Here is a 21067-nt window from a genome sequence, read left to right on the forward strand (position 1 = left end):
ATTGACAACTACCACACTGCAGGCAACCACAACACATCAAGCCACCACACTATCGACTTCAACAGAACAATCTACCAGAATCACAGACGCAATCACCCAAGACCCTACCACAACTTCACAATCCACCACAAATACACCGACAACAGATACAACCACCGTACATTTGACAACAACCACACCACAGACAACCACACCAACTACAACATTGGAAACTACCACACAATCAACTTCCCAATCCACCACAAATACACCGACAATAACGGATACAACCACCGTACAATTGACAACCACACCGCAGACAACCACACCCACCACAACATTGCAAACTACCACACAATCAACTTCACAATCCACCACAAATACACCGACAACGGAGACAACCACCGTACAATTGACAACAACCACACCACAGACACCCACACCAACCACAACATTGCAAACTACCACACAATCAACTTCCCAATCCACCACAAATACACCGACAACAACGGAGAGAACCACCGTACAATTTACAACAACCACTCCGCAAACAACCACACCAACTACAACATTGGATACTACCACACAATCAACTTCCCAATCCACCACAAATACACCGACAACAGATACAACCACCGTACATTTGACAACAACCACACCGCAGACAACCACACCAACCACAACATTGCAAACTACCACGCAATCAACTTCCCAATCCACCACAAATACACCGACAACAACAGATGTAACGACTGTACATTTGACAACCACACATCAGGCAACCACACCAACAATCGTGTCGCAATCAGTATCAACAACCACAACAGCATCTTCATCCACAACATCTCTCCCCACCACACTTGCATCACCAACAACATTGACAACAGTCACAACAGCATCACCATCAACCGCAACAATATCTCCAACCACAACAGTGTCACAAACAACATATACCTCAACTACAACCACTCTTCCAACAACAGCTTCAACAACATCTTCAACAACAACATCTTCAACATCGCCAAGCACAACAGCATCGCCCTCTACAACATCTAGAGGTTAGTTACGTTATGTAAACATGACTTGGCCTCGGTCTGTCTGAGGCAAGGACCTATGGCCGGTTGGTGGTCTCAATGTGAACACCAATTATTGTGCTGCATACATTATCGTGTGAATTGTATATTATTGCATAATAACATTAATATCCCATAGGTAATTTTAAATGTGGCTAACCCTCTAGAGATAATGTGAGAGCTCGCCTATATCTACGTTCATTCCACAAGGTTCTGATAAAACAATTGGGAAATCCATTGGCGATATGAAATATATATTAAGTGCTTAAAATGTATATATTACTAAGTCATATATCCATACAACTTCTACAATGAACAATACAGCACCATATAAAACTATGTTTAGTTACCCATAATGTATGTTGTTTATTTACATGCAACTTTCCAGTACCAGGTTTGCCAAGAAATCTAACTCTTGCCAGTGGAGGAGTAACAAACACATCTCTGCAAGTCATTTGGCTGAGTGCTCTGGGAGATGTTGAACGATACACGGCATTAATCTCTCCTGGAGATTCACCCTCCATTGCTATTAGCCCGAATGGTTCACTCAATGCCAAGTTTGCTGGGCTGAGACCCGGAGTCCTATACATCATCACTGTGAAAGCCATTGGCAAAGGAAATCTCTCTGGTGAAGGAGTGTCTGTGACTGCGAGGACAGGTATTTACACTCCAACTACATTGAAGCCATTTTAGCCGATTTGAGGGGCATTTATTTAATGTCAATATTGTACACATACAATATGTATTATGCTGAACTTCCGTGATAATCAGTGGTGTGGGGGAAGGACAATAAACTAAATACAAAAAGCAGTTCCAAAGAAATTAGTTTTTTAATCTAGATTTAAAAGTGCACAGCTGCAGTGGCTTCCTAATATCGGAAGAGCATTCCAGACGGCCGCAGAAGCGCATCTGAAAGCGCGCAATGCAGTGATCGTCTTTGTTCGATGGTTAGACTATATAACTACTAGTGGTTGTTCGGGGGTGCCTATGGCGCCCCTCACAACCATTTACGGCCTTCGGACAGGAGTGTCACTTAAAAAATTGCACACGAACGACGTATTCACGCAAGCACCCGATGCTCCGTTTCGAAGTTTTAAAATGAAACATATTTTGATATTGTATTTCTTCATTAAAGGCTTATATCATTTTACATCCGGAATATTTAATTGAAAACGACATTTCGTATGAATTTCCTCTCGTCGTTAAGTAGATGGCCTTGCTGGGGGTTTGGTTCGATGCGGACTTTCACCCGCCCCTCTACAGCCCCGCCAAGCGTTGGTTGACTGCTTGGTCCTGGTCACGTGATGCACTTCAACCAATCCGTGCCGCGTTAGTCACAGGATGACAGAATCACAGACCTGGGTGTTTATATATTAACATTGTATAGTATGATACTTAACTATTGTATAGTATTTACAAAAAAAGTATTCTATGCTCGCAGATAAATATTTGAAAAATCAATGTACTGTGTATGATTTTATTTAACTAATGCAGTAAATCACGTACATGATGATCATCCTTCATATATAATACCATAAATGTTAAATGCTGTATTTCAATCATTATTTGTACAATATTGCTTCTCAAATCCCAACACTCACTACATCTGAAAGAAGTAAAGGCGATGAAAGAATTTGCTTCTTTACATAGCTCCAAAAATGTTTGTGAACGTGTTTAATAAAGGAAGTACTTCCTGCATTAACGATATTAGATTTTCTAACATAGGCATTACAAATACAAAATTACAAGAAACGATTTCACTTGCAGAGTGCCACAAGTTATACCCATAACAAACGTCAGGAAAAATGCACGTATACGTGTCCAAAACTAAATAAAATTATTGGAGAGACAATTTAAAAGCAAATTCGTAAGTTACTCGTCATTTACAGAGTTGAATTAATTGTTTTCTATGAGGCAATCTTATGGGCGTCACCAAAGTGTATAAGTGGGGACTGAATACACAACGAATGTGAGCTTTCCAGAAGTAGACCTGCCAAGCAATGAGCATTAGGTTACTATTCTTCTGAGTCTCAATAATGACAAACTTGGTCTACCGTTCTCTGTCTGTTGATTAGACAAATTAGCTCAACTCAATACATTGCAGTTCTTCAGGAACTGGCGGGTTTGTATAATGCTTAAGGCCCGAAAACATTTTGTATGCACAGTGCACGTTGTTTGTGCTGTTTTGTGTTGTATATACCCAGGGTAATCATTGCAGGTGGATCAGGATTAAAATGATGAATGAAAGACATCAGAACAGAATAGAGCAATGAATTTTAACTTGATAAATGGAGATACAGATGTATAACTAAAAAAAGCGTTCCATATGTTTATCTGCTATCTTTGATGTATGGACCCGTACGCATAGGGATATGTTCACAGACTGAAACTGTCACGGGAGGCACATTTGGGTGAGGGAACAAACACAAACCCGTTTAACACGTAGACTTTCTCCACCAATATAATACGTAAAAAAAGTTTTTTGTGTTAGATCATGTAAATATCAATGGGGTTTACTCTCCAACACACCGATGTGCTGAAGTGTAACTAATTGCCACGTTTCTTTTTACATGACAAACCTTACTAATTGGCTGTGTCGGGTTATGTCGGACTTAACGACACATTTATATTTATGCGATCTAACCAAAAAAAACCTCTTAAAGGAAAACACAAACCAGAGACAGCAGATTAAATGAAGATAAACTCCTTAAAAAAATTTAAACAACGGTTTTATTAACAACTTCGTTTAACTCATGGTCGAGAAGTACATCAGTGGCGACTGAGACACACGGCACCTGCTTTTTGTGCGAGCCGATTCCACAGTTTAGGGACCGCGGCGTTTTTTGACCTTCACAAAAATACAATGAATTTGCCGTCCATACAAAAAAATGTAATTGCTTGAAAGGAGGCAATTAATTGATTAATTGATGCCGATTTTCACACAGGCATGCATTGTCACCGGATCTGAGTAGGTGTGCAAAATTTGGAAATGATTGTACAACAGGAAGTAGACTAACATTTGATTACAATATTTGACCACGACAAACACAAGTGAAGTTAAATAAAACCGTTGAATAAAAGTGAGCATGCATGGCCGATTAACAAAACTGGTGACGGAGCGCCAGCCAAAAGAGAGCAATGCACAACACGAGGAAAAACCAGTGGAGATGGAGTGATGAAATTATCCCATGACCACGAGTGCTTATTCATTTACTGTATGAGGGTATATCATCTATTGTGATCTTTCCCCCCTGCTAAAGTTAGTACATTTTAACACGTGTTGGCGCGTGTTAAAAACAACCACAACACGCAACAGCAACAAATTGATGCAGCGACATTCCAGTTTTTTATGTATAGCTTCTACCAACGTGCACAACCGATTAGCATGGTTGGCTGCGTAGGGTGCGAAAGAAGTTCAACATACATCGGGACGTGTTTCTTATTATCAAACCGGATGCTGGTTTGAAGGGCACACAAATGTTTTAATTTTCTGTCCATAGTTAACGTCATACTAAATCGTTTTGTACTTATCAGTTCCAGGGAATGCAAGGAATTTGACCTTCACAAGTCAAGGAGTGACCAACAAGTCCTTGGAAATTGTCTGGACGAGCGCTCAGGGCGACGTGGCACAATATTCGGTGCTCATCTCTCCGGCAAACGTTTCTGCCCTTTCCATCAGTCCAAATGGGTTACTCATCGCCAAGTTTGATAATTTGAGAGCAGGTGTCCTCTATGTCATCAACGTGAAAACCATTGATCATGGGAATAACTCCAATGATGGGGTATCTGTGACGCAAAGAACAGGTAACTTATCTCTGTAGCCTTTTGGTAGTTACTGAGGTTGCTTTCACAATGCTTACGTGAGAGCCAAATACAGATACAGCAATTCGTTGGCACATAAAGCACAGCAGAAATCCAATAATTCGTGTTGATATGAGAGGCTATGTCACAAATCATGTAATCAGCAGCACACCGTGCAGATTTAACCAAACAATCCGTGCAATATTCTTGGTTCTTTCGGTAAAGTCACCACGTAGAAGGGAAACAATAAAATAATAAAAAATATAAAACAAAATTCTCACGTTTCGACTACAACACAAGCAATCATCATTGCAGTCGAAACGTCGTGAGAATTTAATTGTTTTATTTTTTTTATTATTTTATTGTTTCCCTTCTACGTAACTTTACCGAAAGAACCAAGAATATGAATCCCTGCAGTCACGAAAGCTTTAAATCAAAACCCGTGCAATGTGTTCTTTTGCGCCCACGCGGTTGTGTGATGCAGATAATAGGATGAAAAATCCCATTAATCCGTGAAAAAAATGTGCGCATGACCAGGGGAAGCGTGCCTAAAAATAACCCGCGAGCGGTTTCTTTTCTTCTCGGACCCAAATTGTGCAAATCTTCCGTGTCGCTATCAACGCGTTTCGTTGTCTCACTCAACAAACCTCGACAGCGCAGTCCCCACGTTCGCCCCGGCACCCGCTGGCACGGGTCGCGATTTCCATTTTCGCGAAGCATTTTGAATCCACCGCGGAATTAGCGGAGGGCATCGCGAACCAACAATTATAATTATCCGCGAACTACAAAGATTCGTAGATTATTGAAGTTGGAATTATTTGTGTTCTGCTGCACTTGTTTATTATTTATAACCCTAAAAATGCCGTCAGTACACACACTTCTGTAGACGTACACTATATTCTTGGTTCTTTCGATAAAGTCACGTAGAAGGGAAACAATAAAATAATAAAAATATAAAATAATAAAATTCTCACGTTTATTTTATTGTTTCCCTTCTACGTGACTTTACCGAAAGAACCAAGAATATGAATCCCTGCAGTCACGAAAGCTTTAAATCTAAATTTAGATGTACACTTTCATTAACATTTAGCGTGTCCTGTTATCAACATTACAGTCACGTATATAGTCAGATATCATCAGTTGGGTATCTATAAATGGATGACCATGTGTTAATTAAAGTATAATTCATATTATCTTATTAACCACAAGCTGTAGGATTTATGGACACCTATTATCCATGGCCCTATGGTTTCCTATTGTAAAATGTATACGTTAAGTAAATGTGGTTAATCGCAAACACAAAATTAAATCTCCCCACATCACTGCAGATAAAGAAGGATTTACTGTGTGCAGCTGTTTATATTTTTTTAGATATCCAATGTGAGCTGAGATAGTTATAAAAATGTATATACAATTGCATTAATTTGTCCTTTTAATTTCGCTTCTCGTTTACTTTATAGACTTTGACGAATGCAGCGATGGGACCAGCAAATGCGCTCAGGTGTGCAATGAGCTGAACCTCTTTGAGAACAGCCAGGGATACAACTGCAGCTGCATCGGTGGCTTCAAGATGCAGCAAGATGGCATAAGTTGTCAGCGTGAGTGCACTTGATTGAGACACGCATCTTCTGGTGTAATCGGTTCCCTATTTCCCATTTGCCTTGTGTATTTTTTACCGTATTTATTCTTGTTGGTGCTACCACAATGAGCACACTATACTATATGTTAAACATGTACTACGCACGACAAACTGTAATGTTTTACATTTCTGTAAGATTGTATTGCCTGTAACTTACAAATCGCATAAAAGCAAAGCTAAATATTCTACGTGACAGTATTAAACATTTTAATGTAGTCTTCTTCCGCTCCAAGAAATGTTAATGTAGAAAAATACAGTAAAAGGAAACATTCATATATGTTTTGGAATTTAAATGGTCTGTGTGTATACATACAATGTGTAGAGTGGTGATTGGTTACAATAGTGGCAAATGTCGATTTAAATTCCTGGCAACGTCGATTTAAATTCCTGGCAATGCACGTCTACGGCTGCCGATATCCAAATTTGACCCAAGCCTCCTCAAAGGTATCCTTGAAAATAAATATTTGCATAAAAATTAGTGTAGCCGGTCCTCCCCCTGTCCCCTCTCCTGCTGTGAATCGCCCAATAGCCATCAGAAGAAACAGCCTCCCCACGTGGCAATACCGCAGTTCAATTTCTCATCACGAAATTCGCCCAAATCTCAATTGTGATAAGAATAGCCGCTTATCATATCTAAAACGTCGTGAGAATTTTATTGTTTTATATATATTTTTTTATTGTTTCCCTTCAACGTGACTTTACCGAAAGAACCAAGAATATATATCTCTAGGAACATTTAACATACAAACATCTGCCCGAAACATATATGATGCCCCTCCTAAACGTCCGAGTTCATCGTAATACTTAAACGTTTCGTTGAACATCCAATTCTATGAACAATGTTAATTAGAGAAATCATATTTAACTGACAAAAACATCAAAAACAGTTATTCTTTCTTGTATTAATGTGCCCGCTGCCAAAGCGCATGTTCTGCTCAGCTCCATTAGCTCGCTCAGTGTTGAAACCCAAGCTCTAATCAGCCATCGTGCGCCTTTACAATGTACAGCGCTACATCGCAACAACACCACCACCAAGCGTTTGCAATAAGTTATATATATTTTAAAACATTTTTTTACAAACACGCTTTAATGAAATGTACCGTACTAGTAATGGAAGAACTCCACGACTCCAGGAAGTGGCCCCGAAACTTGCCACAACGTAAGGGACAGTGGCCAATTACAGCCAAGCCGAAACATAACATAAAAAATAATGTTTAAAAATCTATTTTTTTAAATATTTAATGATAGAATATAGTATTGTCATCAGTATGACCAAGTTTGCAGTCGATACCACATTGGGAAGTGGGTTAAAGGATACAACAATAAAAGCGTGTAAGAATAAAAACGACTTCCGTTTTCCAAATCCAAAACGCACTCATCTTCCAACTCCGTTATAGCTATTGATTCGAGTTGTATTGTTCAAAGTAAACAAGTTAATTAGCACTCGTAATACTGATTAAATAACTCGCCACGAAGACGATTTCCCGCGCAAAAAAAACGGCAAATAAAACAAAATACAATTCAAAAAAGATAAAGTGAACAATCTCCTACCTGCAATAGCGATCGGAAACACCCTCCATGTCACAACACCGCTGCTAGATTTCTCTGTTGATGGGATTGAGTGCCAGTATTTATTTTTAGACCCAATGAATACGAATATTTAAAAAAATCAACTTTAATATTAAAGTTTTAACTGCTCCTACATTAAATTTTTATTTAAAGCTTACGTGACGCGTTCGTTGTTTCCAATCATAGTGCGCGCATGTACAACAACAACAAATAAGTGCGAGTTAATCGAACGCGGCACTTCAAACCCGCGTTACGTAAAACGCGAGGCGACTCCACCGAGCTCCTGTCAGTCGATTGACATACATTTAACAGTGAGACATTATTATTATTGGAGCTAATGTAACAACAACAACACGCGGCTGAAAGGGCACTTAATCCGCCCAAATCTAAGCTGTGCACTTCGGGGGCTAGGGTCCCAATCCTTGATCACCATTGCATTAACTTAAATAATGATTTTTTTTAAACGCACATGGTTACCCGTCGCTGTGAGCAGAGTGCTCAAATTATACGTGTCATACGTGTGATTAATCATACATGTGATTAATCATTCATAGGTGTGATTGATCATGTGTGATTGATCATGTGTGATTGATCATACGTGTGATTGATCATGTGTGATTAATCACAGGTGAGCACACACAACGCTGGTGAGACGTGGTGCTGGCCACACTTCCTGTGTCCTAGACTGGTTCTTAAGTGTTTGTGAACAACACATGCCCACCAACTTACAAAGTTAAGTAAGGGATCACTGTGTGTTTAATTCAGATTTAATATATATTAACAAATACAAGAACGGTAGTGTATATTAATTCTGTACCTCAGAGATGTGAATACAAATGCTGCCATATATGCTATGACTGACCCAAAGTCTGACATATCTCCATATATATGTAGTGGAGTACGAAGGTGCGTTGTGGAAACAGCGTGATTACATGATCACACAGACAGTACGGGTTATCTTGGGTCAGCCTGTAGCGAAGACGAATACAGTGCAGGTTATGTTGGGGCAATTAAGCTGGGAGAGCCGTGGACGGCTGTGATTGGTTGGTGCTGTTGCCGGGGCTGGAGAGGCGTCTAAAGGTCTGGAGGAGAAACAGGTGAAGGTCACGCGGAGTGCCGTAGGGACGCGGGTTAATTAATTGGGGGTGTAATGAGAGCGGGTATAAGAGCGGGAGTCGGAGTCAACAGAGGGGGTTGAATGGTGGAGATCTTGGAGAGAGGATGAAGAGCGGAGAGCTTGGAGATGGGTTGAAGTTGGAGAGCTTAGGGGAGTTGAAGTGTGGAGAGTTTGGAAGACAGAGTTTGAGACAGAGTTTGGAAGACAGAGTTGGAGAGACAGAGTTTGGAAGACAGAGTTGGAGTTAAGAGTTGAAGGGTGGAGTTGCTGAGTGCAAAGACGCTGTGTGTGAAGTCGCTGTGTACGAAGTCGCTGTGTGCGAAGACGCTGTGTGCGAAGTCGCTGTGTGTGAAGACACTGCGTGCGGAGTCGCTGAGTGCGGAGTCGCTGAGTGCGGAGTAAGCGAAGTAATCGTGGGGGAGTGGAGAGACAAAGGTGGCGAGCGAGTCGAGTGAAGCACGGCGAGCGAGCCGTGGCGACCAGGATACTGTGGAATGTGGAGGACATGCTGAGAGTTGTAAATAAAGCGGTGTTCGGAGAAAGACAGAAGTTGTCCGAGTGAAATCGAACACTACATATATAAAAGGCAAAGTTGTGATTATGTGTCTGTTCAAAATGTTTAGTGTACTTCCCGACATGCAACAAACTTGAAATTTGCCATGTGGGTACTTTCCAGGCTGTACACCATGCAAAAATATAAAAATACACTTTTTTGTGGGTGGGGGAGCTCAATAACGCATATTCTTTTTGCACGGCAAGTGAGCTGTGACATCATATCTGTCATGTGACCCGCGCATGTGGAAACGTAACGCATTGTAGTGTAGTGGTTAGCGGGCCGCGCTACGAACCCGGTGACTTGAGTTCGATTCCTGCTCACGCCCACCACCTGCGACGATTATATGAACCGGTCCTGGGCCTCCCCTAGGTCGACTCAGCCTCAAACGAGTAACTGGTGTGGTGTGTGAACATCGCCACTGGAGAGACAAAGGCGGCCGGGCGTGGTGAATCCAAGTCCCGGGCGAAGCCGGGTAGTAAAGCTAGTAGCTCATATTTGCAACTTTTATAAGATTTAAAGTACATATTTGAATCGTAAATATAGGCAATGGTCACCAATGCATAAGCAATTTGACCAATTGAATGCAACTGGGAGTGGAGTATCATATCATGGACAGAGCCAAATGGAAGAAGGCCATGATCGCCGAAGTCTTTAAGAAAGGACACGGCTCATGGAGAATAGGAATTGGATAACTAAATATTTATAATATGACTGCACTGTGTCATTTTGATCGTGGGATGGTAGGCTTGAATAAAGAAAATCAATGTCATTATTTAGAGTACAATATACTATTGCCTTGCATCAAAAATGTAATCTAAACATTACATTTCATATTCATCTGTTTTGGCCATCTCTTTACACCCAAACATCACATGTTAGCTGTTTAATAAGTTTACTGAATGTATAAGCACGTACATACAGATATTTTTTTGTTTACAACATACTAAATGTATTTACAGTCAAATATATATAAAAAAATGCTTGTTAAAATATTGAGTCATAGTGTATCCATTACTGTACTGTTTCATTACACACGTTACGTTTTGAAATGTGAACAATTACACTGCAAATACCGTATGGAGGTTAATGCGCTGTATATGTGATATTTTATTTTTCAGCTATTGTGAGCTGCACACTGGCCTGTACCAATGGAAGGTGCTTTATTGATCCCAACACAAAAAGGCCAACCTGCTCCTGTAACATTGGTTTCGTCCTTGACAAAAGCCAGCAAAACTGCTTTGGTAAAACTGGATTCGCCAGCACAGCTGACATAATATTGCATGATCAATCTGTTGTATTTTTTTGCTTTCTTCTACCTAATATCCATTCTTAGAGGAGATGTCAGTAATACTGTATCTTTATTTAAAACATTTAAGATTCTAACATTGTTCTAAAATGTTATGTTTCTAATCTGATGATTGTGCTTTACGTACCCTCAAACATACCTCTAGACCTGCTGCTTAGCTAGCTATATCATAATAATTATGATAAATTCCCAATACTATGTTGTTTAAGCTCAATTGCCTGATAACCACATGCAATGCTACTGAATGATACATATTTAAATGAATAGCTGTTAGTTGCAAGCAATGCAATAATTGTCATGATACATTTCCAATACTGTGTTGTTTAAGCTCAATTGCCTGATGACTGCGTGCGGTGCTCTTGAACGATACAGATTTGAATGAATGTGAAGAGCAGCCTAAACCGTGTGAGCAGGAATGCTCTAACGTCATCGGAAGCTACAGGTGCTCCTGTTCTCCTGGGTTCACGCAGGATCCCGTTGTTGCTAACAGATGCATTGGTACGTGAAAACCGTCACTACGGAGATTTTTCCCAGTTCCACAGCCCTTGTGTTTTTTCTTTAAACAAACAAAGCATGATCGATAGGGGAAAGGGGTACAGGTATTCCATGGGGTAAAGGGAAGGGAAGAGTGATTGGGATCACTGTCCCCCTACTCACGTAGGGGCAACGATCAGGAATGTAGCATTTTTATGGGAGCAAAAGAAGAGGGAAAGGAGGGGGGGGATGTACTCAAACAGAACCGCAAAATAAAATAACATAGACACGAAATGAGTGAAGTTTAACACGTAGGCTTTCGCGACCAATATTATTCATAATGAAGGTTTTTGGGTTAGATCGCGTTATTTATAAATGTGTCGTAACCCTCCACCACCCGACATGGGCAATCAGCAAAAAAAGTGTCACGTTGACAAAAGACAAATAGTTCACTACTTTAGCTCACCGGTGTGTTGAAGAGTGAATCCACAACATTTACAGTTTGAGTACGACGTTTCGCTGCTAATTACATCCAGCATCCAGCATCATCGGGCAATTCGCCAGAAAGAGTTAAATGATGACGTCACCCTGCTGCTCTATTTAAGACCGGGAGCAAGCGATGGCTTTACCATTCTGGCGAATTGCCCGATGATGCTGGATGTAATTACCAACGAAACGTCGTACTCAAACTGTAAATGTTGTGGATTCACTCTTCAACACACCGGTGGGCTAAAGTAGTGAACTATTTGTCTTTTGTCAACGTGACACTTTTTTTGCTGATTGGCCGTGTCGGGTGGTGGAGGGTTATGACACATTTATAAATAACACGATCTAACCCAAAAACCTTTATTATGAACGAAATGAGTGAACTTGTCATTCCACATCCCTTTGTTAATCCACTGACGTTAATTCCCCACATCATCTTGGTCACAGGTTTTTGTTTTACCATACTTTGTTAGTGCAGTTTGGGGGCTGTGTTGTTAAGGATATTAATTTCATTGCTACAGCAACATTTAGTTGAAAGAAATAAGTATGACCGAGCCATTACATTTTACATGATACACATGTGTACCATTGTACTATTAATAATTGTTACATACCTGTTACACCTTAATGCTGGGCGGTGGATGCTATGCACGCCTGTAATCCAGGATGGTGGAGGTGAGAGTTGGTGAATCGCACACAAAATATTGTGAAGCTCCCTTCCCATGGGCATCAAGGTGCCATACCCGAGGCTCGCCAGGAAAAGGAAGAACAGCGAGTCCAATAATAGTTATCATACGTTTTGATTCCTTTCGGGGATAAGAGTCTTGCCCCCTTTACACGTGCGGTTTATCGCTGGGTGCTAGTTTTTTTTTCCCTACTTGTATAGACACTCGGTAATTGCCTGAAAACATCTATAAAAAATCCCAATGGAGAACCTTTGTGTAAAAAAGAGTCCTAAGGGGTGTTGGGGGGGTCTCGTGGATGAACGAGTAAATCATTATAATGAACTGTGTGCTGCGCAAAGGCTTTACTCCATTTTTATGTTTTCTTTTGTTCCCCACAGATGTTGATGAGTGCCAGAGTAATCCTTGCACAAATTCTGGCACCTGTCAAAACATGGTAAATAAATTCTCCTGCCATTGTACCAGTGGGTGGACCGGTGTCTACTGTGATGAAGGTGAGTGGAACATTTTAATTACATCAATGTTTGTGTGGTAAATGCTTCCAAGCATGTGGATGTAGTTTATGTACTATAATGGAAGCAACATACTTATAGAGGTAACAATATGCTTTTAAGTGAGAGAGATCAAACACGTTAAAGAAGCACTACGACAGAATGGCTACAATAATGCTCAAATTAACAGAGCACTGAATGCCAAATCACAATCGCAAAGCAATACTGCTGAAAGCAATCAGATTGTTAAAACAATTAAAATTCCATATATCTCAGGAGTAACTGACAAATTAGCCCGTGTTTTGCAAAAGCAAAATATTACAGTAAGATTTGGTACAGTACACAAAATTCAAAAACTAGTATCTTGCACTAAAGACACATTACCTAAATTATCAACAGAAGGTGTATATCGGATTAATTGTTTATGTGGCAGATGCTATATTGGACAGACGGTACGTAACATCAGCATAAGACTAAAAGAACATCAAATAAATATTAAATTATCTCAAACACAACTGTCGGCAGTGGCAAAACATGCTAGTCAACAAGGACACTCAATTGATTTTGATAACTTTGATGTGTTGTGTAAAACTAATTATTACTGGCAAAGACTAATCAGAGAATCCATTGAAATTGAGAGGAATAGAAATAACTTTAATCGCTCTGACAGCTACAGGCTTAGTGCGGCTTGAAAGCGTATTATTAAATAATACATATTACAATTCCTTATAGGGGAAACACATACTAATTAACGGATTACTAACGTAGCATATAAACACAATAAAACACATTACAGCTAATTACCAATCTACAACTCATTACTAATCATAACCATTGACTGATTACCAATCGATTATATAATTACAATACCCCCCCCCCTGCCTCAAATCACTGCACCTGAAATGAGTTAAATGATGACGTCACCCTGCTGCTCTATTTAAAACCGGGAGCAAGCGAGGGCTTTACCATTCTAGCGAATTGCCCGATGAAACGTCGTACTGAAACTGTAAATGTTGTGGATTCATGCTTCAACACACCGGCGGGCTAAGTAGTGAACTATTTGTCTTTTGTCAACGTGACACTTTTTTTGCTGATTGGTTGTGTCGGGTGGTGGAGGGTTACGACACATTTATAAATAACGCGATCTAACCCAAAAAACTTTATTATGAACAATATGCTTGGTGAGATTACTACTACATATTCTACGTGATGTGAGTTTGGGGCAAAATATGCTTACATGTACTGTATGTTAATTTTGTATAACAACATTTAGCAGAAATGTCGTAATCAAAATTTATTTTTGTAAAAAAAAGTTAACCGGACGTTTTACATCGATGGGTACATTTCCATGACCTTTCATGTATGTGTGTGTTTTGCAGATGTAAATGAATGTGCCTCTAGACCATGCTCCCATGGAGGGACCTGTGTCAACACACAGGGCTCCTTCTCTTGCACATGTGCACCCGGTTGGAGTGGGAACCTCTGTTCACTGCGTAAGCTGATACATATCCGTTGGCTAGTTTTGAAAAATTACTCGCAAAATCACTGAATTGGGAATAACCAGATAGCAACGTTGGCCCCTACCGGCAGATGAAAGCCCACAAGCAGGCCAGTGTTGTGTGCGCTGAGTGCCACACAGGGATAGCTGCCACTGGGGAGCATCTTTAGCCGGACAGCAGCAGGGTATCAAAATGGTTGAGATGAGATACGATGGAGGGCACTTTGAGTGCCCTATAAATGTAAATCCTTAAACACATTCAAAAGTCCATGAATACTAACAAACATTGCTCTTTTTTGTGTTACACGGTTCACGATAGCAAAAACACATTTTCTATATGGGAAATGTAGATGTAGCACCAATGTCTGCACATTGATGCTTTAACACCTATAAACTTCACAAATAAAACGTATATGTTAAATACAATTCTACAACCTCACACTGCCTATTTAGGTCTTTTTTTCCACCAGACATGAAATGGTGGTTAATACGAATGACATTTTGTGTCTCATTGTTGTTTATCTGGAGTGTGCAATGCGGTCCTGTGCCATCGTGTCGACTGCACAAGTGTGTTCACACTCCCCTTTGCTTCCTTAGTTGTGGATGAATGTGCGTCCAACCCGTGCATCCACGGCACATGTGTGGATCAGGTCAACGCCTTCTTCTGCAGATGTGACGAGGGGTGGTCGGGCGACACATGCACTACGAGTGAGTCCTGATCATGCTCGTCTTCACTGAAAAACGTTTTAGATCGAACACGGCTCAGCTTGCCTCACATACATATGGAGCATAACAAACAAAGTGTCTTTAGCCCAGTACATGTGCTTCGTTCATAACAACCTCCCAAACACCTTCCTGGGGTGCGAGTAGGCAGATGCACTACTACGATAATTGAACGGCAACCCAGGAATAGATAGTTTACTTCTACCCATTACTATTGATTGTTGTGCCACTTTAATGCCCTTAAGCTGAAGTTTAACGGGCACATTTTCAGCTTGTAGAACTTTCTGGCGTTTCCAACATAAAATTGTTGAATGCTTACACATGGACGTGAAGAGTGTTTTGGTGCATGTGTTCATATAATGAATATGATGAAGCACTTCAAAACGCATTTTACATAATGTACTGTACTATATTTTCAAATGAGACACATGTGCAAAATAGTAGAGCGCATAAATAAACTGAACTCAACTGGCATTGAGAGAGAAGTAAATATGTCTAAAGGTATGTGTAAGTGAGTGTTGTGTGTGTCAATTTGTGCATAAAAGTGGTTCCATCAAAATAATAGTTTGCTGCGCCATGCAGTTGAATAGTGTAATTAACCTTATGTGTGTATAACTGCTGCGTTGTGGTATTGTTTAGACATCGACGACTGCGTGAATGCACAGTGCCAAAATGGTGCAACCTGCATTGACATTCTGAAGGGATACAACTGTTCCTGTATTCTGGGATACACAGGGCAATACTGCCAATACAGTAAGGCTCATTTCCCTCATTCTTTTATATGAAGTAAAATGTAAGAGTTTTCAACTCAGATGAGCACTAGGCTGTGTTTATATCATACTATTGCATAGCTTTTGTGATTGTGCTGTATACCTCTGTTGCACTTTGTGTTGCTTGGCATGATGTCCAATGTGTATTTAGTTCTCTTAAGAAGCTGCTAGCATGTATAGCGAAACGTCGGACACATCATGCCATGGTGAAGAACATGCAGTGCCAACCAAGAAGACACACCTTAGATTTGTGCGATCTCTTTTGGTTATGCTGAGCCATTGGTAGAATTTACACATTCATATGAAGGAGCCCATGTTTAGGTTGACCGCTGTTGTTGAGGAATGTCGAGAAAAGACGATCCCTGACTGGGATTAGAACTCATAAGTATATGAATGTATTGTAAATTATTATTTTTGAGTGACTTTAGTTTAGGGGGTAGAATTCTGGACTAAAAATCCTCACGCATGGGTATGATTTCCAATTAAAATGAATGCCAATGAAAATAATCTTGTAATATTTATCTGATTTCTCATTCCAAAATCTGTGGGTTATATGGAAGTTGACCATAGTTGTCATACTACAAAATACAATGTGGGCCATTATTTTATATATTTTTTTAATTGATTTCTATGAGAATCAAATGTGCCAGCAAGAATGTGAATTTGAGTAAATCACATACTCCTATTCGTGATTATGTCTGCTACGCTTTCTTAACATTGTATTCGACACCTATTCTTCTTTTGTAAGGCAGGAGGATACATCAACAGTTTTGAAACATATGAAAGTTGAATGCTAAGTTATTTAAACAAATACAGGGAGGCGGTAGACACTGTATGGATTGCAGTGACACCGCCAGGATCTGCATGCATGGTGCATTTGTCGGTGATGTGATTCTAAACTTAGCAGGTTACTTACCCTATCCTGCCATGAAATTTGTATTATGTTCTGCGCGAGTCCTTATGTAATCGCCAGACTTTTTTGTCCCTCTCAACGTCTTGTGTTCCATTGGCAAGTTATGATTAATGTAGCTGTCAATAGTGTAAATCTTGGACTGTTAAAGTGACATTTACATGAATGATGTTTGTGATTTCTCCATAGATATCGATGACTGCATTGGAAACGAGTGTCAGCACAGTAGCACATGTCTGGATGGTGTCAATAGTTACATCTGCCTTTGTCCGAGTGGATGGAGTGGTGTTCGCTGTGCAAGTGGTAAACATACATATACCATGCTACTTATAACAATTGACGTATAACTACTTAAAATACTTATAACATATACTTATAACAATTGAGCATCGCCCATTTACTCGTTAAGCCATACATGGTACTGCATACATAGTTTGAACCGGTGGTCCAGTGGTTGGGGCACTGCACTATGAACCCCGTGACCTGAATTTGATATCTGAACCCATCCTGGGCTTCGCCTTCATCAGATTGTAAAATGCTGTGTTGTGAAGTATGGTCACACTACCCCCATTACCAACACAGTGTGGGGAGGCCTTCATCCTGTTCATGGATTGAAGAAAAGGCTGCACATTTTTATATGTTTTACCACATATCTAACTTTTAAAAAACTAAACCTGCGTCTTTTGGGAGGATCTTCTACCAGCAGTGTTGTAAGCAAGCAACTACAGAGCTGCACCTTTCAAATCTCTTAACATTATTTCGGTTTTAGTTGTTATGGTGAAGTTTGAGTAATGATTGTTCTTCTCATGCCGAGAAGAACATACAATTTGTATGTTTTAAGCTTGCTGACCTTCATGAAAATAGTCTAAAATGTGATTTTTAAAGGATGCAATCTCAGCTCAGTACATACAGCATGTCTACATGTATGTAACTGTGGCCGTGTGCACATTGTATGTTTTGTTCAGACATTGATGAGTGCAGCGCTGGACCTTTTCCCTGCCACGGAACGCTTGGGATCTGTACCAACACGCCTGGCTCATACGCTTGCTCGTGCAAGCCTGGCTATGAGGGAGATGGCATTCAGTGCTTCGGTATGCAAACTCTGCTTTTGAGAATAATAGAACACACGATAATTCAATTTCAATAAAGTTGTCACGTGGGTAATTATGCTAATTGCTTTGGTTTGACAGCAAACTGAAACGTTAATAAGCAAGCATATTTTTGACAATTGTATATTGACATTTTGCTGAAGATTACATCCAGCATCAGCAGGTGTAAACATATACATATAATACGCATTCCATTTACAATTAATATTTACAAATTCAAAATCATGTATATGTCAATTAATTCAATATAGAGATACTCATCTGATACTGATTGGATAAATACCTGACAATGCTGACTTCTGCAACCACGTCTCGTGACCTTTCCAAATCATGAACTAGGGTTTAATACTTTCTGAAAAAATGATCACTTTCCATTGACACCTGCATCTAAGCAAGACCTTTTCTATTACCCAAAAGTCAGTTTTAATGTGTAACAATTATATTCACTGTAAGAGTCTTTCTTTAATAGTGTAATTGATTTATTTTCACAGAGAAGAGGCTCTTCGATTATGGGAGAAATGTGCACGACCAAAGTCCGTATATTTGGGACACAGACTATGTGTCTCCGTTCTTCTCACCACCGTACGGATTTCCATTCGGAACCAAGTTCTACCAACAGTTGTATGTAAGTAATGTCAACTGATGCTGTTACAAGATATTGTACAATACATATGTCAATGTCTGAAAATGTAGTTTCATTATTGCTAAATACGTCATGTTGACCGGAATATGTTGAAGTTATTTAAATACTTATGTGCTGTTTTGTTGCCCCAGCATTGAGAACATAATTATTAACACTCGCATATGTAAAAATAAAAATAAAAGGAAGGTGCAACTCCTAAATAAATAAATGCATATCTTTTATAGATTTGTACCTAGGCTGTGTGTATCGGGCTGTCCAACACAAGTTTTATCAGTGTGTAAACACTTCTACCAGAGCTTTCTCTAACCATGCGATTGCAATGTGACTGCCATACATTTAAATAAAAATGTCAGAATGTAGTTGCATTTGAATGAAAACGTATAATACAGCAACAGCTAGGTGTTCGCAGCCAATTTGATTTGTAATATAATTTTGGGTTAGGCATTATAAATATTGTGGATTCACTCTTTAACACACCGGTGGGCTAAAAAGTAATGAACTATTTGTCTTTTGTCACATTTTTTTACTGATTGGCCGTGTCGGGTGGTGGCGGGTTGCGACACATTTATAAATAACGCGATCTAACCCAAAAATCTTTATTATGAATAATACTGGTCACGAAAGCCTGCTACGTGTTAGACTCACATTATGATCTGACTAAATCTGTGTCGATAAACCCTCATTACCTGACATAACCACACTACTTACATTGCCACGTGTACAAGTATTAGTATTGTTTCAGGTCAACCGGTAAGTTGAAGAACAATTCTCACAGACCAAATTTAGCAATTAGATACACAACGTATCGCTTGAAACTGCGTCAAACACCTTCAGGAAAATCCAGGAAATCGGGGAATCTGATTAGCTTTATTTGGTTGTGAGTACCGTTCTTTTAGCACGTTTGTTTGGCTATATTGGGCGGTGGAGGGTCTGTTGATACGATTTTCGTCAGAAAATGATGTGGCCTTACAGAAAAATCTATTGTCCATACAACTCCATTGATGTATGTATGTTGAACGTCTTTTGCACCGTACGTAGCCAACCGTGCTAATCAGAGGTGCGGGGGAAGGACAACAAACTAAAGACAAAACCCGTTTTTTATAGTTGATACGAGTATATCGAATTTACAGCATTCACACTTTAGTGATGACACTGTAATATCCGACAATACACTTACAAATTTATTTTATATTAAAAAGTATGTTGTTGGATCGTCCAGTAAGATATCATATACAGTAGATGTTAGCTATGTAGCTGTGAAGTAATACGGGCTTTGAACTTCAATTATATCATGGATGCGTTTCATACACTTTAAATATGTGGGAAATCATTTGTATAATTATTAAGCAGCTTTTAATTGGGCATGGTACGTCCACCATTTAGAATAAAAAATCAATAATTCGCCCAATTATCTTGATGAAGGAGAAATTCTCAAAGCATCACGGTGTTGGATGTACACACATAGAGGAACTGATTTTAATCCCATGCTGAGATGCATGCAGTTTCACATAAACCAAAAAACCGTTGACTTGTTCAATAAATAAAACAACTTTTATAAATTTGGATTTAAAGCTTTCGTGACTGCAGGGATTCATATTCTTGGTTCTTTCGGTAAAGTCACGTAGAAGGGAAAGAATAAAATACTAAAAATATAAAACAATAAAATTCTCACGACGTTTCGACTGCAACACAAGCAATCATCATCAGGTGTATAGATAATTGTCTTTAATAATACACCCACTTTGTCGAAGTAGTTTTTTAAAATTATAATTGTGAGGTTGCCTAATTTGTGCAATTATTTATATTGCCTAATTTGTATATTGCCCAGTTCTTTGTTTGTTGTCTTATTTGAATTGTGCAAAAGTGGCACTCGTGCATTTGTTTTCTGTCATTTAAGATCCTCAGATATTTTCATTGATGCACGTTTGTCTGTGTGGTATCCAGTTCACAGACAACGGGTTGATTGTGTTCAAAGAAAACGAAGACCAATCAAAGTTTGCTTATCCCAATCCAACTAGAAATTCATGGTGGTACTATACTCCCATGATTGCAGTTTTCTGGGACGATTGTGACTTCTCATCCGGCATTGGAAAAATATATTACCAGGTATGTGTGCTGTACGCTGAAGAGTGTAAAAGCCATCGGCACCTCTGTATCCAGTTGCCGTTATTGTTGTTAGCCTGTAACTACCCGCTCGTGGGCAAAGGTCTGCCCCATTTTCTTCCATTCCTTCCTTTCCT

The 21067-nt window shown here is 39.6% G+C and overlaps 1 protein-coding gene across 1 annotated transcript in view; it reads left to right on the top strand.

Annotated features, from left to right (window-relative positions):
• The first annotated feature begins 425 nt into the window (after window positions 1-425).
• Window positions 426-21067, top strand: part of LOC116946998 (uncharacterized) — a 111298-nt gene continuing 90656 nt past the window's right edge. Inside the window, exons 1-14 of the mRNA XM_076070184.1 lie at window positions 426-1037; window positions 1441-1710; window positions 4587-4856; window positions 6314-6451; window positions 10853-10975; window positions 11413-11538; window positions 13064-13177; window positions 14554-14667; window positions 15270-15380; window positions 16035-16148; window positions 17265-17378; window positions 18041-18166; window positions 18676-18809; window positions 20772-20933. Of these exons, the coding sequence (XP_075926299.1) occupies window positions 6424-6451; window positions 10853-10975; window positions 11413-11538; window positions 13064-13177; window positions 14554-14667; window positions 15270-15380; window positions 16035-16148; window positions 17265-17378; window positions 18041-18166; window positions 18676-18809; window positions 20772-20933 (1266 nt within the window). The 5' untranslated portion in view covers window positions 426-1037; window positions 1441-1710; window positions 4587-4856; window positions 6314-6423. The remainder of the gene's footprint in view (window positions 1038-1440; window positions 1711-4586; window positions 4857-6313; window positions 6452-10852; window positions 10976-11412; window positions 11539-13063; window positions 13178-14553; window positions 14668-15269; window positions 15381-16034; window positions 16149-17264; window positions 17379-18040; window positions 18167-18675; window positions 18810-20771; window positions 20934-21067) is intronic.

This window comes from Petromyzon marinus, chromosome 28 (genome assembly GCF_048934315.1).
Source record: "Petromyzon marinus isolate PM22_M1 ecotype Great Lakes invasive population chromosome 28, UKy_Petmar_22M1.pri1.0, whole genome shotgun sequence".
Taxonomy (NCBI): domain Eukaryota; kingdom Metazoa; phylum Chordata; class Hyperoartia; order Petromyzontiformes; family Petromyzontidae; genus Petromyzon; species Petromyzon marinus.